Source organism: Notolepis coatsorum, assembly GCF_963971535.1.
Source record: "Notolepis coatsorum genome assembly, chromosome: 6".
NCBI classification, from domain to species: domain Eukaryota; kingdom Metazoa; phylum Chordata; class Actinopteri; order Aulopiformes; family Paralepididae; genus Notolepis; species Notolepis coatsorum.
Genome location: NC_140170.1, coordinates 86173891 through 86191334, shown reverse-complemented (window position 1 = coordinate 86191334; position 17444 = coordinate 86173891). Strand labels below are relative to the sequence as shown.

At 43.5% G+C, this 17444-nt stretch overlaps 1 protein-coding gene across 1 annotated transcript; it reads left to right on the top strand.

Annotated features, from left to right (window-relative positions):
* The first annotated feature begins 336 nt into the window (after positions 1–336).
* Positions 337–8235, top strand: cplane2 (ciliogenesis and planar polarity effector 2). The gene is made up of 5 exons (XM_084316993.1): positions 337–644; positions 3645–3797; positions 4978–5102; positions 5875–6011; positions 7785–8235. Exons 1-5 carry the CDS (start codon positions 533–535, stop codon positions 8008–8010), a joined length of 753 nt encoding a protein of 250 aa, XP_084173119.1. The 5' UTR covers positions 337–532; the 3' UTR covers positions 8011–8235.
* The last annotated feature ends 9209 nt before the right edge of the window (positions 8236–17444 follow it).

The window sequence follows — 17444 nt, the reverse complement described above, 5'->3', positions numbered from 1 at the left end:
ATCCAATTTAAACCATTTCCATAATTTTTGGACACTGACAAAAATAATGTAAATATCATACTTTTTGGGGAAATACCATGATATTCTTTGGATTAACCATGTATGTAAGATCTAAATTTGAGGTTATTTATTGTATGTCATTTGATGTAGATTTGTTTTTGCCGTGACTGTTTGTAAAAATAATTTGACAAAAATAATAAATAAATAATCAAATAAATTGGTTTAGCAATCCCTAACTACTAGCAGCCTCTCGTGGCTCACATGAGCAACTGCAGCCAACCAAGTGGTTTCCTTATAATACGGAAGTGACGATTGAACCTAGTTGTCAAGGGACGCTTTAGTTGACGGAAGTTTTGTTATCTTTCTTGTCTTCAGTAGCTGAAACTTCCACGATTAGAAACGATCACAGTTGTATCTAGTTTATTAAGAGGTTGAGATACGTATATTTGTGTTTTCTAGTGTAATGCTAGGGCTAGCCTAACTACGATAACGTTAGCTAGCCAGTAGCCACCTCTTTGCCAAGACCCCCACCATGGCACAAGTCTTGCAGCCTGGGTCGATCGTCGTGCCAGATTGGCACCGTTGCGCAGAGAGCAAGGACTTCTTCAGCAAAATTCTGCACAAGAAACGGCGCAGAAACTTTGGTATGACGATGACAACCCACTTTAGTGTTAGAATCGAATTATTATCCACCCCAGTATGTACACTTTCATTACAAACAGCATAGTCCACAAGTTACACACATTACGCGCTCATCATGCGTAAAATAATACAATGAATTAACTTGTTAAAATGTATATGCCCTAGGACAGCTCATTTTGTATTAGTGAACATTCAACACTGTCCCTTATTGCCATGAAGTAAATGAAATTGTTTATTTAGCCTTAACTTGTCGTGTGAATGAATGAATGAATGAATGAATGAACTTTATTTAACAGATTGCAGAATGGGTACAATACAGTACGGCTCAATACATACAATTGTTAAGGGGATGCAGACCTGAGAAAGACGTTTGTCTTGTTTCCATCAGGGTCCCCCATTTTCAATTCATATAGACATTTATGACATACACAACATACATGACATTTATGGCATAGGGACATATAGGTATTTAGTACTGATACATTTGTGACATAAACGGTATTCAAATATACAGTACTGTTACCCCTAGATCCTGACAGAGTATATACATATGATGGGGAGGGGACTGTACATTAGGAGGGGGTGGGTGGGTGGGTGGGAGAGAAATATACATACGGTGGGGAGGGAATATATACATGCGGTGGGGAGTAGAGGAGACTGTCTATTAGGAGGTGGTGGGGGTTTTGGGCATTTACGGTGGCCAGTTTCGAATTGCAGCCTCCCGTAGGTGCTCTTTAAGAGCGGTTTTGAATGTGGGCAGGGATTCACATTCCTTTACAGCTTTGGGTAGGGCGTTCCACATTGTTGTGGCATAATTGCGAAACGTGTTTAGTCCCTTGTTTGAGCCGAATCTGGGTTTAACATGATTTGTTGAGCTTCCTCTGGTGTAGTGGTTGTGGTATTCACTGACCTTTGGGAAGTATTTTGACATGTACATGGGCACCCCAGTCGTATAGTGTATCTTGTAGACCAGGCCCATTGCAAGTTGCTGTACTCTGTCGTCTACTCTAAGCCATCCTAGGTTGTCAAAGTGGGCAGGGGTGAGGTGGGTTCTGGGGTTCAGGTCAAGTAGTAGTCTGACCAGTTTGTTTTGTGATGTTTGTAATTTTGTTTTAAGCGCCTTTGAGGTGCTTTGGTACCATGAGGTGCATGCATAGTCATAGTACCCTTGAATGAGTGCTCCTGCCAGAGTCTTCAGGGTATTCTTGTTTACTAGAGAGGAGATCCGGTACAAGAATCTAGTTCGTTGGTTGACTTTTTTTTATTACATTGGATGCCATCTTGTCACAGGAAAGATTTGCCTCTAGGATGGAACCCAGGTAGGTAATTTCGTCTTTCCTTGTGACAATATTGTCACCCACTGCAACTGAGAAGCCGTCGGTCTTGCTGAGTTTGTTATTTGAACCGAAGAGAAGTGTCCATTGCCAGTAACCACATGTTCGTGGGAAAAGGTTAAACAAGCTTGTCTCCAAGTCAACAAAGTCCTGACAGAGTGACAACATTCACAAAACTAGCCCCTTTTGGGACTGTGATGTGACTCGGCAAGACCGACGGCTTCTCGGTTACAGTGGGTGACAATATTGTCACAAGGAAAGATGAAATGACATACCTAGGTTCCATCCTAGAGGCAAATCTTTCCTGTGACAAAATGGCATCCAATGTAATAAAAAAAAGGTCAACCAAGGAACTAGATTATTGTACCGGATCTCCTCACTGGTAAACAAGAATACCCTGAAGACTCTGGCAGGAGCACTTATTCAAGGGTACTACGACTATGCTTGTACCAAAGCACCTCAAAGGCGCTAAAAACAAGATTACAAACACCACAAAACAAACTGGTCAGACTACTACTTGACTTAAAACCCACCTCACCCCTACCAACTTTGACTACCTAGGATGGCTTAGAGTAGATGACAGAGTACAGCAACTTGCAATGGGCCTGGTCTACAAGATACACTACACCACACAGGTACCCATGTACATGTCGAAATACTTCCCAAAGGTCAGTGAATACCACGCCCACAACACCAGAGGGAGTTCCACAAATCTTGTGCAACCCAGATTCGGCACAAACAAGGGACTAAACACGTTTAGCAATTATGCCACAACGGAACGCCCTACCCAGAGCCGTAAAAAGATGTGAATCCCTACCCACATTCAAAACCGCTCTTAAAGAGCACCTACGGGAGGCTGCAATTCGAAACTGGCTACCGTAAATGTCCAACCCCCCACCCCCCCATCCCCTCCTAATAGCCATGTATCTAACTATCTTGTATATATTCTATCTGGCTAATAAACCTTATTAACCGGACCGCAGTTGACTGAGCACGTTCTTCATGATATTCACAATATCCTACAACAGTCTCCTCCCCACCATATGTATTTTCTGTCAGGATCTCTGGGTAACAGTACTGTATATTTGCATATCGTATATGTCACAAATGTAACAGTACTATATACCTGTATGTCATGTATGTCCCTATGTCATAATTGTCATGTATGTTGTGTAACTTGTGTATGTCATAAATGTCACTATGAATTGAAAATGGGGGACCCGTATGTAAATGTCCCTTATTCTATAATGTATTATACTAAATTGCAGATACATTTCAAAGGTACTCACAGTTGCACAAGGGTTTCGGACAGACACACGCTAGGGTTTGAAAGCTCAGCATTGCTAATAAACATTTTAAATATTTTTTATAAACTGGTCAACACTGCTCAAAGCGGCTTTAGCTGCCTGATGCGCCTACGCTGTACCACGCCGAGCTTTCAAACCCTAGCGTTTGTCTGTCCGAAACCCTTGTGCAACTGTGAGTACCTTTGAAATGTATCTGCGATACTTGTATGACGAGTGTTTCGATAGAAAAAAGCGAGACAGAGTTAATTATGGGATTTTTCTATGAAGGTATAAGGGACGGTGTATTCACTCGGTGCATCACAGTCCCGAAAGGGGCTATCACAAAACTTGGTTTCCTTTCACATTTGCATCCGTTTTCTAGGTCTTCTGGAGGCCCCAGTCATGCCTCCTCATCTCGCCGTGGACACGGTTCACTACAACATCTTCCTCTCTGGCAAGAGTGGCATAGGGAAGACGGCTCTCGCTGCACGTCTCGCAGGACTGAATGTTCCCAACATGCACTATGAAACTACCGGTAGGTAGGTATGGGCAGGCAGGCCTGCACTTCACACTCCAGTGATAGGACGTCGTGCTTTTCAACATCAACGCCCCAAAATCCATATCAATGTGGTACATTCACAGACATTATTGAGGAGTCGGATCCGTTGATGGAAAATGCCCCATTTGGAACTTTCTTACTTACCGGTACTTACTTATACCGTCAACAAGGGTTCTCCAAGCATCCCGATCCTGAGCCAACCTCTCAAGCTGGCTAGTGTTAGTCCTTGTGATAGATAGAGTGCAGTCTATCTACTATACAATGTGTACTTCTTTCACCACTGGTAGAAAAAGTACACAAATCTGTTTAAAAAAAAAATAATACTCTGATGGACTAGTATGGTACGTGAATATACCCCACATTTATGGTAAGAAATCAGGGATTGGGGCTTTAAGTATAAACAGTTAAAGTAAAGTAAAGTCTATTATAGTCTTGTATCTCGGTGCTTGATAATGTAAATTTGTTGATGCATTAACTTTTAACCAGCAGACATTCATGCTGGTTCTGCTTAAACATTTATTTTTGTCCTGAACTTTGAAAGATGTACTGCCACAAATACAGCAAATACAATTTAGTCCTTTTATGAAGAGCTCCGTCAATCTTACTAAAGCATGAAAATATTTCTTCATTTTCATTCATCTTTGGTGTTGCGGTTAACTAGGTTAGGTTAGGTTTACTTTATTTGTTCAAGGGGGACAGTGTACATTAATAAAACATTTTACAGATGTAAATGCACCCAATTTTAGCCAAAAGGCTAATTTCCATTGGCAGTCCCCCTGCCAGAAGGTACAGGCTAAAATCCTGTGTAAAAAAAAAAAGGTTAGCAATAAAAACAGAATAAAATCAAGATAAATAACATTAGAATAAAAACACAACAAAAGCACATAGACATAGTAGGGATACAGGTCACAATACAGTCATGGACACAAGGACAGAGCACATCATGACATATTAAGAGACCCAGACATAGACTCTGTTGTTAATGTTTGGATCACTGATTGGGCCTCATCTGTATCTCATTAACCTGAAAAGGAATATAATCTAGTCCAACCCGGTCGCATCCTAGCCTTTATAGTCACATATCGCCAAAACTATTTTCCACATCAACACTTGACGAGGTAACGATATGACATCTGTCCTCTTACTGTTGTTACAGGTATTGAGACCACAGTGGTGTATTGGCCGGTGAAGCTGCGAGACAGTGGCTGTGTGCTCTTCTTCCGCCTGCAGCTGTGGGACTGTGGCGAGAACGCCTTGCGTAGATTTGACCACCTGCTGCCGGTATGCATGGAATGACACACGTTTGCACAGGACTGTAAAGGCACACTGAAAGGAATAGTTGAGATTTTTGGAACCCTAGCCCCATTTCCTACTTAATGGTAAATGGAGTGCATTTATATAGCGCTTTTATGATAAATGTTTTACAACTTATGTTGTATTCATCCATTCACACACAGACAGCGGAGGCAACCATGCAAGGTACCAAGCTGCTCATCTGGAGCAGTCAGGGCCCGGTCAAGTGTCTTGCTCAAGGACACTTCCAACACTGCCGGGAGGAGCCGGAACTGAACCGGGAACCTCTCGACCTCTACCTCCTCCTACTTACCAATGATGATGTTGACTGGTAAGAGTCCTCGTACTAGCTCCAGCTAGTTAGCCACAAACCAATGCAAAGTCAATGGGATTCAAGCTCCCGTCTGTACAAGCCAACTGAAACTTACTCCACAGTGCACAGTTTATTTCAGTGAGTTTCATTCAGCTTGTACAGACGGGAGCTTAACCCTGTTTACTTTGCATTGGTGTGTGGCCAACTAGCCGGAGCTAGTAAGAGGAACAGCATGTATTGTGCCGAGTAAGAACATTACCAATCAACATCATTGGTAAGTAGGGAATGGGGCTAGGGCTCCAAAATAAATCAGAACTATCCCTTTAACATAGGTGTAATGATTCATGAATAAAACAATAAGTCCCTAGTTTTTCATATGAAGAATACCATTGATTGACCACATCCTTTTGTCAAACACTTTGTGCATTTCCCCGCCTCTCATCTCAGTCTTGTAAGGAGCAGGTTGATGCCATCCTCTTCCTGTTCTCCTTCACGGACAAGATCTCGTTTGATGATTTATCCAATCAGATCACCAAGGCGTCTGGGTCGACGGACAGATTTGTGAAACTGGTGGTCGGCACCAAGTATCCTTCTGCATAATTATGTGTTTGACTGCCTGCAAAATGTTTAATTCATGTGTGGTTGTTTTACAGTGACCGAAATTGAAATCGCACACAAATGTGAAACCCAATACACAATGGATAATGGTTGGTGGTAATTGTTTGCGGTACAGTTTGTTAAAAGCACTGGGACATGAAACATAAGACATGAAACGCCCATCTCCCAATCCCCACAATAAATACATATATATAAATACATACAGGACAGTCACATGTAACAGTGTCAGTCAGTGACGGATGCTTGCCCGTCTGTGCAAAGGGGGGCGGGCCAGGGTGTTTAGTGTTCGGACTGCTGTGGGGAAGAAACTGTTTGTGAAGCATGTGTGTCTGGTTAAAATGGACCTGTAGCGACCTGAGGGCATGCGGCATGCGCTGGAATAAGTGGTGTGCTGGGTGGGAGGGATCGTTGACTATTTTACCAGAGCGGGTGACTGCGTGAGGTGTAGATGGAGTCTAGAGAGGGGAGGGGGCAGCCAATTATTTTGGAGGCTGTCTTGGTGATGTGTTGGAGTTTGATGTGTTTGGTGTGTTTACATCCGCATTAACCAGTTTTGTCCATAGATATAACTAGATGGTGCAAGGCGGAGTCTCCAGCGTAGTTCACCGGCGGCCATCTTGTCACAGTCAACTATTCTGGTACGCTCTATGGTAGCGGTTGTAAGGCAAGTGATCTGCACAAACAAAAATACTCTCAACTCGCTGAAATCTTTTATTTAATTTTTTATAATCTTTTTGTTCTCACTTTATTCTGTATTTTGCTCCCATCCCAATTTAGTCGTTATACCAATTCCCTTCCTGGTCGTTGCACGCATTGTCACACGGTCGGCCTAGGGAGGGTGTAGAACTACCACATGCCTCCTCCGATACATGTGGAGTCAGCCAGCCACTTATTTTCACCTGACAGTGATGACTCACTGGGGGGAATGTAACGTGTGCAGAGGTTCACACTATTTCCCCCCGATCCCTTCCCTGCTGAACAGGCGCCCCGATTGACCAGTAGGAACCGCAGTTTACAACGACCAGGACACATACCCCGCCGGCTTCCCACCCGCTAACACTGCCAATTGTGTTAGTAGGGACGACTGACCAAGCCGGAGGTACCGCTGACAGCTGGATTCGATCCCAAAGTCTCTGCGGTGGTAGGCGAGTGTTCTCCACTGCGCTACCCAGCCGCCCCTTCAACTCGCTGAAATCTTTTACAAACAGTTTGGTTTATTACAAACGTTATTAACGTGGCTATGATTCATGATGCTTGGACATGTTGAAATAATTTTCATATGAAAGTCCATTATATAGGGGGAGCTCCAGTAGCTCACCGCATATCTCGGCGCTATTTCTGCGTCGGGGAAAACCGTGCTAGTCACGGATCTGGTGGACACAAGTTCGATTCCCGGACCCGCCGTCATTTATCAGAATGTCTTCCCCTGCTCTACATCCCGTTTCAACCTGTTTCTGTCGGTCATGCTTGACCAGAAAAGCGATAAACGCTAAAAAATAAAGTTTAAAAAAAAAGAAAGTCCATTATAAGTATGCAGTATAAGTACATCCAACGTTTATAACAAACTTGAGAATTTTGCAAGCTATGGTTATTTCAATAGTACATGCACCATAGACATTCATGTTATGAGTGGGTGTGCTGTCTGTGGCAAGATGGCCCCCATATCAATTGGCCAACAGCGTGGGTGAGTCATCTAGCCTTTATATGTCTATGGTTTTGTCCTTGACGTGAGTCTTCAGATTTGACCTGTTCATGCACACCGACGTGACGGAGAGCGAGGTGAGCAGGTTCCAGGAGACTTTGGGCATACCGGTGTTCCGGACGGGGGGAGAGGTCAGCGATGGGCTGGGTGACGTCGCACCTCTCCTCGACTGCTTGGCAGAGCACTTGTGGTACCAGGACCATGGGGCAGCTACTAGGCCAGATGGCCACACTTCACGGGAAGATGTTGGGATTCTGATTTGAAAAACAACTGTCCAACTGCTACATAGCTGCCCTCCTCTTAAGACTGGTGGTGGCGGTCACTAGCAGATGTCACTTCTCATAGAAGTATAGTTACAGAGGCGGCTACGTGACGTAGTGGGCAAGGCGCTCGCCACGAATGCGGAGACGCTGGGCTCGCCTGTTCGAGCCCAGTGCTCCACATTGCTTTCAGTTTAGCTGGTCGTCCGTACTAATACACATTGGCCGTATTAGGGGGTGGGAAACTGATGGGTGGGGATCGGGCGTTGTGGACAGCGACTCCTACAGGTCGGTTGGTGCACCTGCGCAGTAGAATCAGGAAGTGTCGGGGGCAGCGTGAGCCTCCCACGCGTTACTCCTCGCCACTGAGAGATCGAGCTGCGCAGGTGAAAAGATGCGACTGCTGTTACCTCAAGTACCGGAGGGGACTTGTGCTATGTATGACTTAGTCCACATTGCAGCCGGCTTGTGGGAGGCAAGAAACAGCGTTCGTGACAGGGGAGGGTTGAATTGGATGATACGAAATTGGGATGGGAGAAAATATAGAAAATGGGAGAAAAAGTGGATACAAAAAAAGAAGTATAGTTACAGAAGGTGGAGTTTTAAATTATTTAGTTAGCCGATAATGGGTTGTGGAATGATTTATATTGTATCATGCTGTTCTGATTATATTCTGTTATGTGGTCTGACTGAATACTTGCAAATAAACTTTTAGCACCAGCACCTCAGCAAAGTCCAATGCCCCGTATACAAAAAAAAAAAAAAAAGTCTACACTTTGCCATACCAGTTTAATGACATTTCTACCATTAACATCGATTGTCCCAGTCTTAAGCAAAGTGTGTGTACAATACGCATATCGTAGATCTCAGCCTGCCTTTCGCACCGCCATTCAATGGGTGGGGAAATACTAGATGGATAACTCAGCCTTGTGAAACAGTGCCTTTTACTTGCACCAACGTTACTGTATTACAAGCCATTCAAATTGGCACATCAATCGGGCGCACCCAACTGAATGTGGAAGGTTCACGCGAGGCTTGCAGTAGAGCGTTAGCAAACGCTCCATGGTATTCACAAGGGTGAATTAAAATATGCCTAGTAGCTTTCCCGTCTGATGCATTTCTCACCCCTTTTCAACGTCAATGAAACGGCAGCGCGGAGGGTGTTTTAACTCATTTAGTGTTCATAACTATGTGGCGTGTGTTTTAGCCAAAGACTGAGACAATCTCCGCCGGTAATGGTGAGAAGTCCAAATGAGATCAGTATGGTCCTTTTGTGCTGTAGTAGAGCACAAGATGAGGGAGAATTGATTCTGAGATAAATGTTTTATGGAATGATGAAGCAACTTGGTCAATAGTGTAAAACCACAGGTTAGCATGCCATTTCTGTCGCAAGTTTTTAGCATCCATAAAAAAAAGGTGTTTAGGTACACTTTCACACTGGAAGCCTACATAAGTGATGAATCGGCACAAAATGGAAGTCGTATCAAGACAAGAATGACAGAACGAGCATATATATATAAAAAAAAAAGAACAATTACATATCCTTTAATGTATCTAGTAATAAATTGTGATGTTTGGTATAACGTGGTGTCCAACGCTCTTGTGATTAGTGTTCCACCAATAACCTAAGAACCAAGTGCACAGATTCAAGTGAAAGTAATAACAATAATAAAGTAATAACATTTTCTAAACGCTTGAAGTCATTAAGACAATGTCAGTTTAAAACTTGAGTGTCTCACACAGTCTTTGTGCGTCAACATGTTGAGGACAGTACCTCTGACCTGGATGCAACAGTTACAAGCCTATTACTGATTTATAATTTGCAGGTACATGAAACAACTGAATATTTACATTACGTATCCTTTAATGCATCTACAAATAAAGTGTGAAATGTTGGGTTTTGCATGGTGTCCAATGCTCTTGTGATGTGCTTTAGTGTATAATAACCCAAGAGAACCAAGTGCACAGATTCAAGTGAATACGGGTGTTCAAGTGTGCAAGTAAAACATTTAGTAAATGATAGTGTTCCATCAATAACCTATGAACCAAGTGCACAGATTCAAGTGAAAGTAATAATAATAATAAAGTTATAGTGACACATTTGATAACTGCTTGAAATCATTAAAACATCAGTTTAAAACCCAAGTGTCTCTTTGTGCATCAACATGTCGACAGTGCCTTCATCCACAGCTCTCTATCTGACCTGGATGCAAAATGAGATAAAATCAGTTACAAGCCTATTACTGAGGATTTACAGGTACATGAAACAAGTGTTTGAATGTTAGGATTGAAAGGGCAAATTAAAAGGAATAGATTCTCACATATATACATACACATACTAGGGATATCCTTTTCTTCAGACCAAGTACAACTTAGAGTACTTAATACCATTATTAAAAAAAAAAATGTATCCACCTTCTCCTTATTTTTCTCCCATCCCAATTTTCGTATTGCCAATTCTCCCCTCCCCTGTCTTGAACGTTGCTAGACTGACTCCCACTGGTCGGCTGTGGCGAGGATAGAAGCCTTGCATCATGTGTCCCCTCCGGTACACGAGGAGGCAGCCTGTCGCATCTTTTCACCAGACAGCGCGGACTCTGTGGCGAGGAGTAACGCGTGGGAGGCTCACGCTGCCCCCGATACTTCCCGTCTCTGCTGTGCAGGCGTCACCCAACCGACCTGTAGGAGTCACTGTCCACAACGTCCAATCCCCACCCATCGACTTCCACCCGCTACCTCCGTCAATTGAGATAGTATGACGACTGGCCCAAGCCGCAGGCAATGCAGACACCGGGATTCGAGACCGGAGTCTCTTGCATTGGTGACGAGCGCAATCTCCGCTACGCCACCCAGCCGCCCATACCATTATAATTCTAATGACTTTGAAAATACGTTTTATTTTCATCAGATGGTCCTCACTTTCTGACTAACAAATTAAATAAAATCTTTAACACTCAACTTTGCGTTTTCTTGAACAAACATGGCACTGTATCGAAGTAGTTTTACGAGTACATGAGCACAGTATCGGATCAGATACCAATACTGGTATGGGAACATCCCCAATACACACATGTATACAATTAATAATTTGGGACCCAGGACTGACCCCTGTAGGACCCCACAGGTAATGTTGAGGCACCCCGACTTGTGTTTTTCCATCTGAACAAATTGCTGCCTATTTTCAATATAACTTTTGAGCCAATTGAAAGGGACCACTCTGATACCATACCCGTCCCAATTTATTAAGTAATATGTCATGATCAAATTGTGTCAAATGCCTTTTTGAGATCAATGAATATTCCTACTGCATATTCTTAGTTATCAATACATCCTGTTAATTCCTCTACTAACTCCATTAATGCCAAGGAAGTTGATCTGGCTGATCCGAAACCACACTGGCTGCCCATTAACAAATTGTGCTTTTCAATAAAATTGTCTAGTCTTTCAACAAAGTTTTTCCAAGTATTTTTGCAAAATGAGGAAGCAGGGAAATCGGTCTATAAATTGGTAAAAAGATGTTTGTCACCATCTTTATATAATGGTATCACTTTAGCAACCATCATTTTATTTGGAAATATCCCGAGAATATACATACATTATTATGTTTTACCTTGTGTGTGGGACAAATATCAGGGCAGTTGGTTGTCTGGCATGATTCTGAGACAGATGCAGCAGGAAGCAGTCCGAGGGTAGATCCAGACCCCCCGTCTTAAGCTCTGTAATGTGTACATGTGTGGGGAACACAGCATACTCCAGTACACTGAACCTCTGCTCCCTGGCAGTTAGAGAGAGAAAGACAGATGGAAGGATGAGGATCTAAGGTGAACCTATACAGTACGGTGTAAGTTCCTTGGGGTACACCTGAACAATAAACTGGACTGGTCAGACAACACAGAGGCCCTCTACAGGAAGGGACAGAGCAGGCTGTTCTTCCTGAGGAGACTCTGGTCCTTCAATGTTTGCAATAGACTGCTGCAGTCATTCTACCAGTCTAGTGGCCAGCGTCCTCTTCTATGCTGTGGCATGCTGGGGGGGCTACATCAACTCAAGAGACACCAACAAACTGAACAAGCTGGTCAGGAAGGCTAGCTCCGTGGTGGGAGTCAAGCTGGTCAGACTAGAGGTTATGGCAGAGAGGGGGATGAGAAGGAAGCTGGCTGCTATCCTGGAGAATCCCGCCCACACCCTCTACGATGAGCTAGTGAAGATGAGAAGCATGTTCAGTCACAGACTCAACTAACCGCCTGGGCCAGTCCTTCATACCAGCAGCCATCAGGCTCCACAACAGTGGGGCAGGGACTGCTGCCAGACATCCAACTACAAACATTAGGAACCTAAAAAGGACAATAACACATACTGCACCTTATGTGATACTGTGAATACTGTATATTTCAGTTAGTTATATTGACTAGTTATATTGTTTACACCGCTTGTTTTTACTACCTGTACCTCCCCTCCCCCATGATGCCTGAATTTCTCCAAGGAATATCTTATCTTATGTCCAGGGAAATAAATTAGGTACTTTTCCTGGAGTTGGATTACGAGTGTGCCAAGTCACTGGTTAAAATACCGTATGCATCCACAGGGAGATTGTGATGTACCGACCGATATTCTTGCACAATCCACGCTCAATTTCTATTCACTCCTGATACTTTTACTCAAGTTTAACTCATTCTGCGCCAATAACGAATATACCCGTGTTGAGCGCCAATAAGGAGTATTTTTTAGCATTTATTGCTTTTTCATGGTCAGACATGACCGACAGAGCAGGAGAGGATGAACGGGAGAAGAGGCGGGGAAGACATGAGACTAATGTCACCGGGAGGCGAACCCGGGACAGCCGCGTAGGTGTGCGAGGCACTATGCGGTGCGCCATGAGGGCGCCCTTGATCCCCTTTCTAAACACCCTAGGTCTCCCTGGCTCATCTGCCTACGTTGGAATTGCAATGACGATCGAATCTCGCCAGGTGGCAGTATCGCCTACCTTTTGAACTGGGGATGTCTTGTGATCCACTCTGGCTGTTTCCGCCTAGGAGTGGATCACAACATAGCAATCAATGGAAGATTTGGTGCCTCAGAGCTATTATTTCCCGTATGGTAGCCATGCCCAATATACACAAGTAATTGCGATCGCCATGAGATCGACTGGGATTTATTCATTTTGTACTTTCTGACTGAGGTAAGGTCTATCTTAGGTAACCTGCTGGTATTTTTACGTAACGATGCTTCTGTACCAATCAGTGTCATAGTTTACCGGACGTAAAACATGCTTTTTGTAACAATCGCAGTTTCTAGTTAAAATGACACATGTATATGGTATACCTTTGATTTGGAAGTATTTGGGGTTTCCGGCGAGCAACCAGAACGATTTGGGCATAATGCATATAACGAGTCATATCTTGCGATCTATGAAAAAAGACTGGATTATTTAGGAAAGGGGCGATGTTTAGTGTGTAATAGCGCACAAACTACAGTATGTAGAAATTACCTGCGGTTAGTCACTCTTGACTATAAACAATGCCTGTCAAATGAGCCATACTATTGTCTCCATAGCTATAATACAGAACACACGATGGGTCTGCAAACATCTCTAAAATAGTCAATAACAATGGCATCATTGAGTAAAGATGGGAAAAGAGCGTGGCACTCAGAGTTGAGTTAATAAGCTCAAATGGTTTAACTCCCCCCATTTTTAGACCCTAAACTGGCTGCAAATTAGGTACTATATTGTTACCAGTCACTTTGTAATGTTCAGTAAATTGCTAAATATAGCACCAAAAAGCAAAGTAAAAAATATGATTATCATGAAAATTATTGTGTATATTATATTTTGGCCATATTGCCCATCCCCTAGTTTGGATCCATGTAACTGGAGTGAAATTAATGTTTGATTTGCGGTACCTTTTCAAGGAGATGATCAAAAGGTCATTGAAGAGGTGGAGGTAGACGTCGATGAAGGACGTCCTGGAACACCAGCTCTGAGCTCCCTCCATAGTGAGCTGCCTCATGGGCCCATGGTGCACCAGGTACCGGCCACTGACGATCAGAGGGATCGACTGCATGGAGGAAGTTACATTAAAAAACCACAACACTGTTACATGACAGAATTGGTAGAGCAATAATAAAGTTTCTGTCTGCTCACATCAGGGATGCACAAATAGATACTAGTAGTATCTGATCCAGGACCAGGACTAGTATCTGATACAGGCAGTGTTAATTTTGTCAACGAAAATGACTACAGTAAATATAGTCGCCAGCAAAGCTTTCCCCCCTCACACCCCCCCCCCCCCCCCCCCCCCCCCCGACTAAATATAGACCAAAACTGACAAGACTAAAATGCTCAGACCTGTAGTTGACTAAAACTGACTAAGACTAAAATGAAAAATAAATGAAGGTGAAATATGACGACAATGAAAAAAGGAGCATTTGACACATGACTAAGACTAAAATAAAAATTGCTGAAAATTAACACTGGCTATAAACCAACTAAATTTCAATTACAATAGTTCATGGTTGAAGGATAACAGACACTATATTGAAGCCAACTCGGGTGAGTTCCTCCATTTGTGACCATCGGGCGTCTACATGAATCTATGATCCCAATAGAAAATAATGTGAATTTGACTGAATGTAGCGGTACATAGAATTGCATTACAAGAGAATAAAAAGCCTTTTTTTCATTAACGAAAACTAGACAAAAATGTCATCCGTTTTCTGCGACTAAATCTAGACTAAAACAAAAAAGACAAAATCGAGACTAAAACTGAAATGCTCAGACCTGTAGTTGACTAAAACTGACTAAACTAAAAAGAAATGAAGGTGACCTAAATCTGATGAAAAAACGAAGGAGCTTTTGACACAACTAAAATTTTAATAGCTGCCAAAATTAACACTGGATACAGGGCCAGCACCAGGACTAGTATCTGATCCAGGGCCAGCACCAGTATCAGATCCAGGGCCAGGACTAGTATCTGATCCAGGGCCAGCACCAGGACTAGCATCAGATCCAGGGCCAGCACCAGGACTAGTATCAGATCCAGGGCCAGCACCAGGACTAGTATCAGATCCAGGGCGCGTGTATCGCTTCCGCAACGGAATTCGGTTTCCTGGTTCCTCTGATTGGCCGCGACCCCCCACGTGACCCATCCACCGCTGCCGCGCGCGGCAGAGAGCGGCCGCGGACTCGCTCGCTTCCTCAATTTATACGCATGGAAGCATTGACTGAATGAATGAAAACTATGGGTACAATACAGTATGGCTCAATACACACAATTGTTAAGGGGATGCAGACCTGAGAAAGACGTTTGTCTTGTTTACATCAGGGTCCCCCATTTTCAATTCATATAGAACGACTACGCCGTAACAAATCATTAAAAAAATATACCGTTAACTGGAATATGTTGTGCCTTTATACATATGTTGGATTATGTAATTGGTTTGTCATGACAAACAAATAAAATATCGCGTCGTTCTATATGAATTGAAAATGGGGGACCCTGATGTAAACAAGACAAACGTCTTTCTCAGGTCTGCATCCCCTTAACAATTAACCCCTTATTGAGCCGTACTGTATTGTACCCATTCTGCAATCTGTTAAATAAAGTTCTCATTCATTCAATACTTCCATGCGTATAAATTGAGGAAGCGAGCGCGTCCGCGGCAGCGGCATTGCGGTGGATAGGGGGGCGGGTCACGTGGGGGTCGCGGCCAATCAGAAGAACCCGGAAACCGAATTCCGTTGCGGAAGAGATACACGCGGTCAGGACTAGTATCAGATCCAGGGCCAGCACCAGGACTAGCATCAGATCCAGGGCCAGCACCAGGACTAGTATCAGATCCAGGGCCAGCACCAGGACTAGGATCAGATCCAGGGCCAGCACCAGGACTAGGATCAGATCCAGCACCAGGACTAGGATCAGATCCAGGGCCAGCACCAGGACTAGTATCAGATCCAGGGCCAGCACCAGGACTAGTATCAGATCCAGGGCCAGCACCAGGACTAGTATCAGATCCAGGGCCAGCACCAGGACTAGGATCAGATCCAGCACCAGGACTAGGATCAGATCCAGGGCCAGCACCAGGACTAGGATCAGATCCAGCACCAGGACTAGCATCAGATACAGGGCCAGCACCAGTATCTGCTCCAGGGCCAGCACCAGCGTAAAACAGGATATTCGTATCAGAGAATGTCCCCAATAGTAAACTTGATGCCAAGAGCCATGTGTAACACGTCAGGAATCAAAGTGATTTGATTGATTTGTCTGCATTTTCTTTCAGCTCATAGAAGCATGTTAGATCTCTAATGGGTTAAGATGCATTATAAAAATCACAATAATTTTTGTCCTCAACCCCAAAACCTTTTCAGTAAAAGAAAATCGATCAGAACTCTGCATCGGTCGACACTTAAAGCGTATGGCTCAGTATCAGCAATAGAGAGTTGGCACCAGGACAAACCGGAGACTAATGACATTCTAGAGACCTTTAAGATTTAAGATTTGATTCTAGAGACCTTAATGTTGTCAAAGTCCACCATCTTCTCCAGATGCACCAGCTCCTCGATCCGCTTCATCTTCTGGACCCCCTCGTCACACTCCACCACGATCTGCTCGGAGCAACACATTAGTGACGGGAAAGTCTGACGGAGTTGACTGTTCAACTGAAATCAGTATTGTTCACTTTGTTCTCTCGACAACGTGGGAGGGGCAGGGCAGACATCTCGTTTAGGTTTCTGGTTCTACGTGGTTCTCACAGTATACATGCTTTATATCACCAAACCAAACTAGGAACCCCAGGAAGAATAGCTGCTGCCTATGCTACAGTTAATGTGCTTCCTAATAAATTAAACAACATTTTAGCCAGAAGGGCATCATCAGGTATAGTATTTAATTCAGAAGGGCTTCATCGGGTATAGTATTTAATTCAGAAGGGCTTAATCAGGTGTAGTATTTAATTCAGAAGGGCTTCATCAGGTGTAGTATTTAATTCAGAAGGGCTTAATCCAGTACAGTATTTAATTTAGAAGGGCTTCATCAGGTGTAGTATTTAATTCAGACGGGCTTAATCGGTACAGTATCTCAGAAGGGCTTAATCCGGTACAGTATTTAAGTTAGAAGGGCTTCAGGTATTTAATTCAGCACCAGTTCATGGATTTTTGGAGACATGGTTCCCACAATATTGAAAGTGGTCGATGCCAATGTTCAGACCATGACTGCTGACCTCTAGTGGTACTTAATTAACATAACACGGACGCATTCAATTCCCTTGTTCATGAGTCACCGAGCAGATCATAACCTTCAATTCACTAAAAGGGCTGTCTCCGACTAAGGGATTTGGATAGTCTACTATGACTGGCCAAAATGTGCCGTGTCGACAAAAATAAATAAAAAGTATATTATTATTTTAATTTTTTTTATCATTCCATTTGGGCTGTGGGGGGG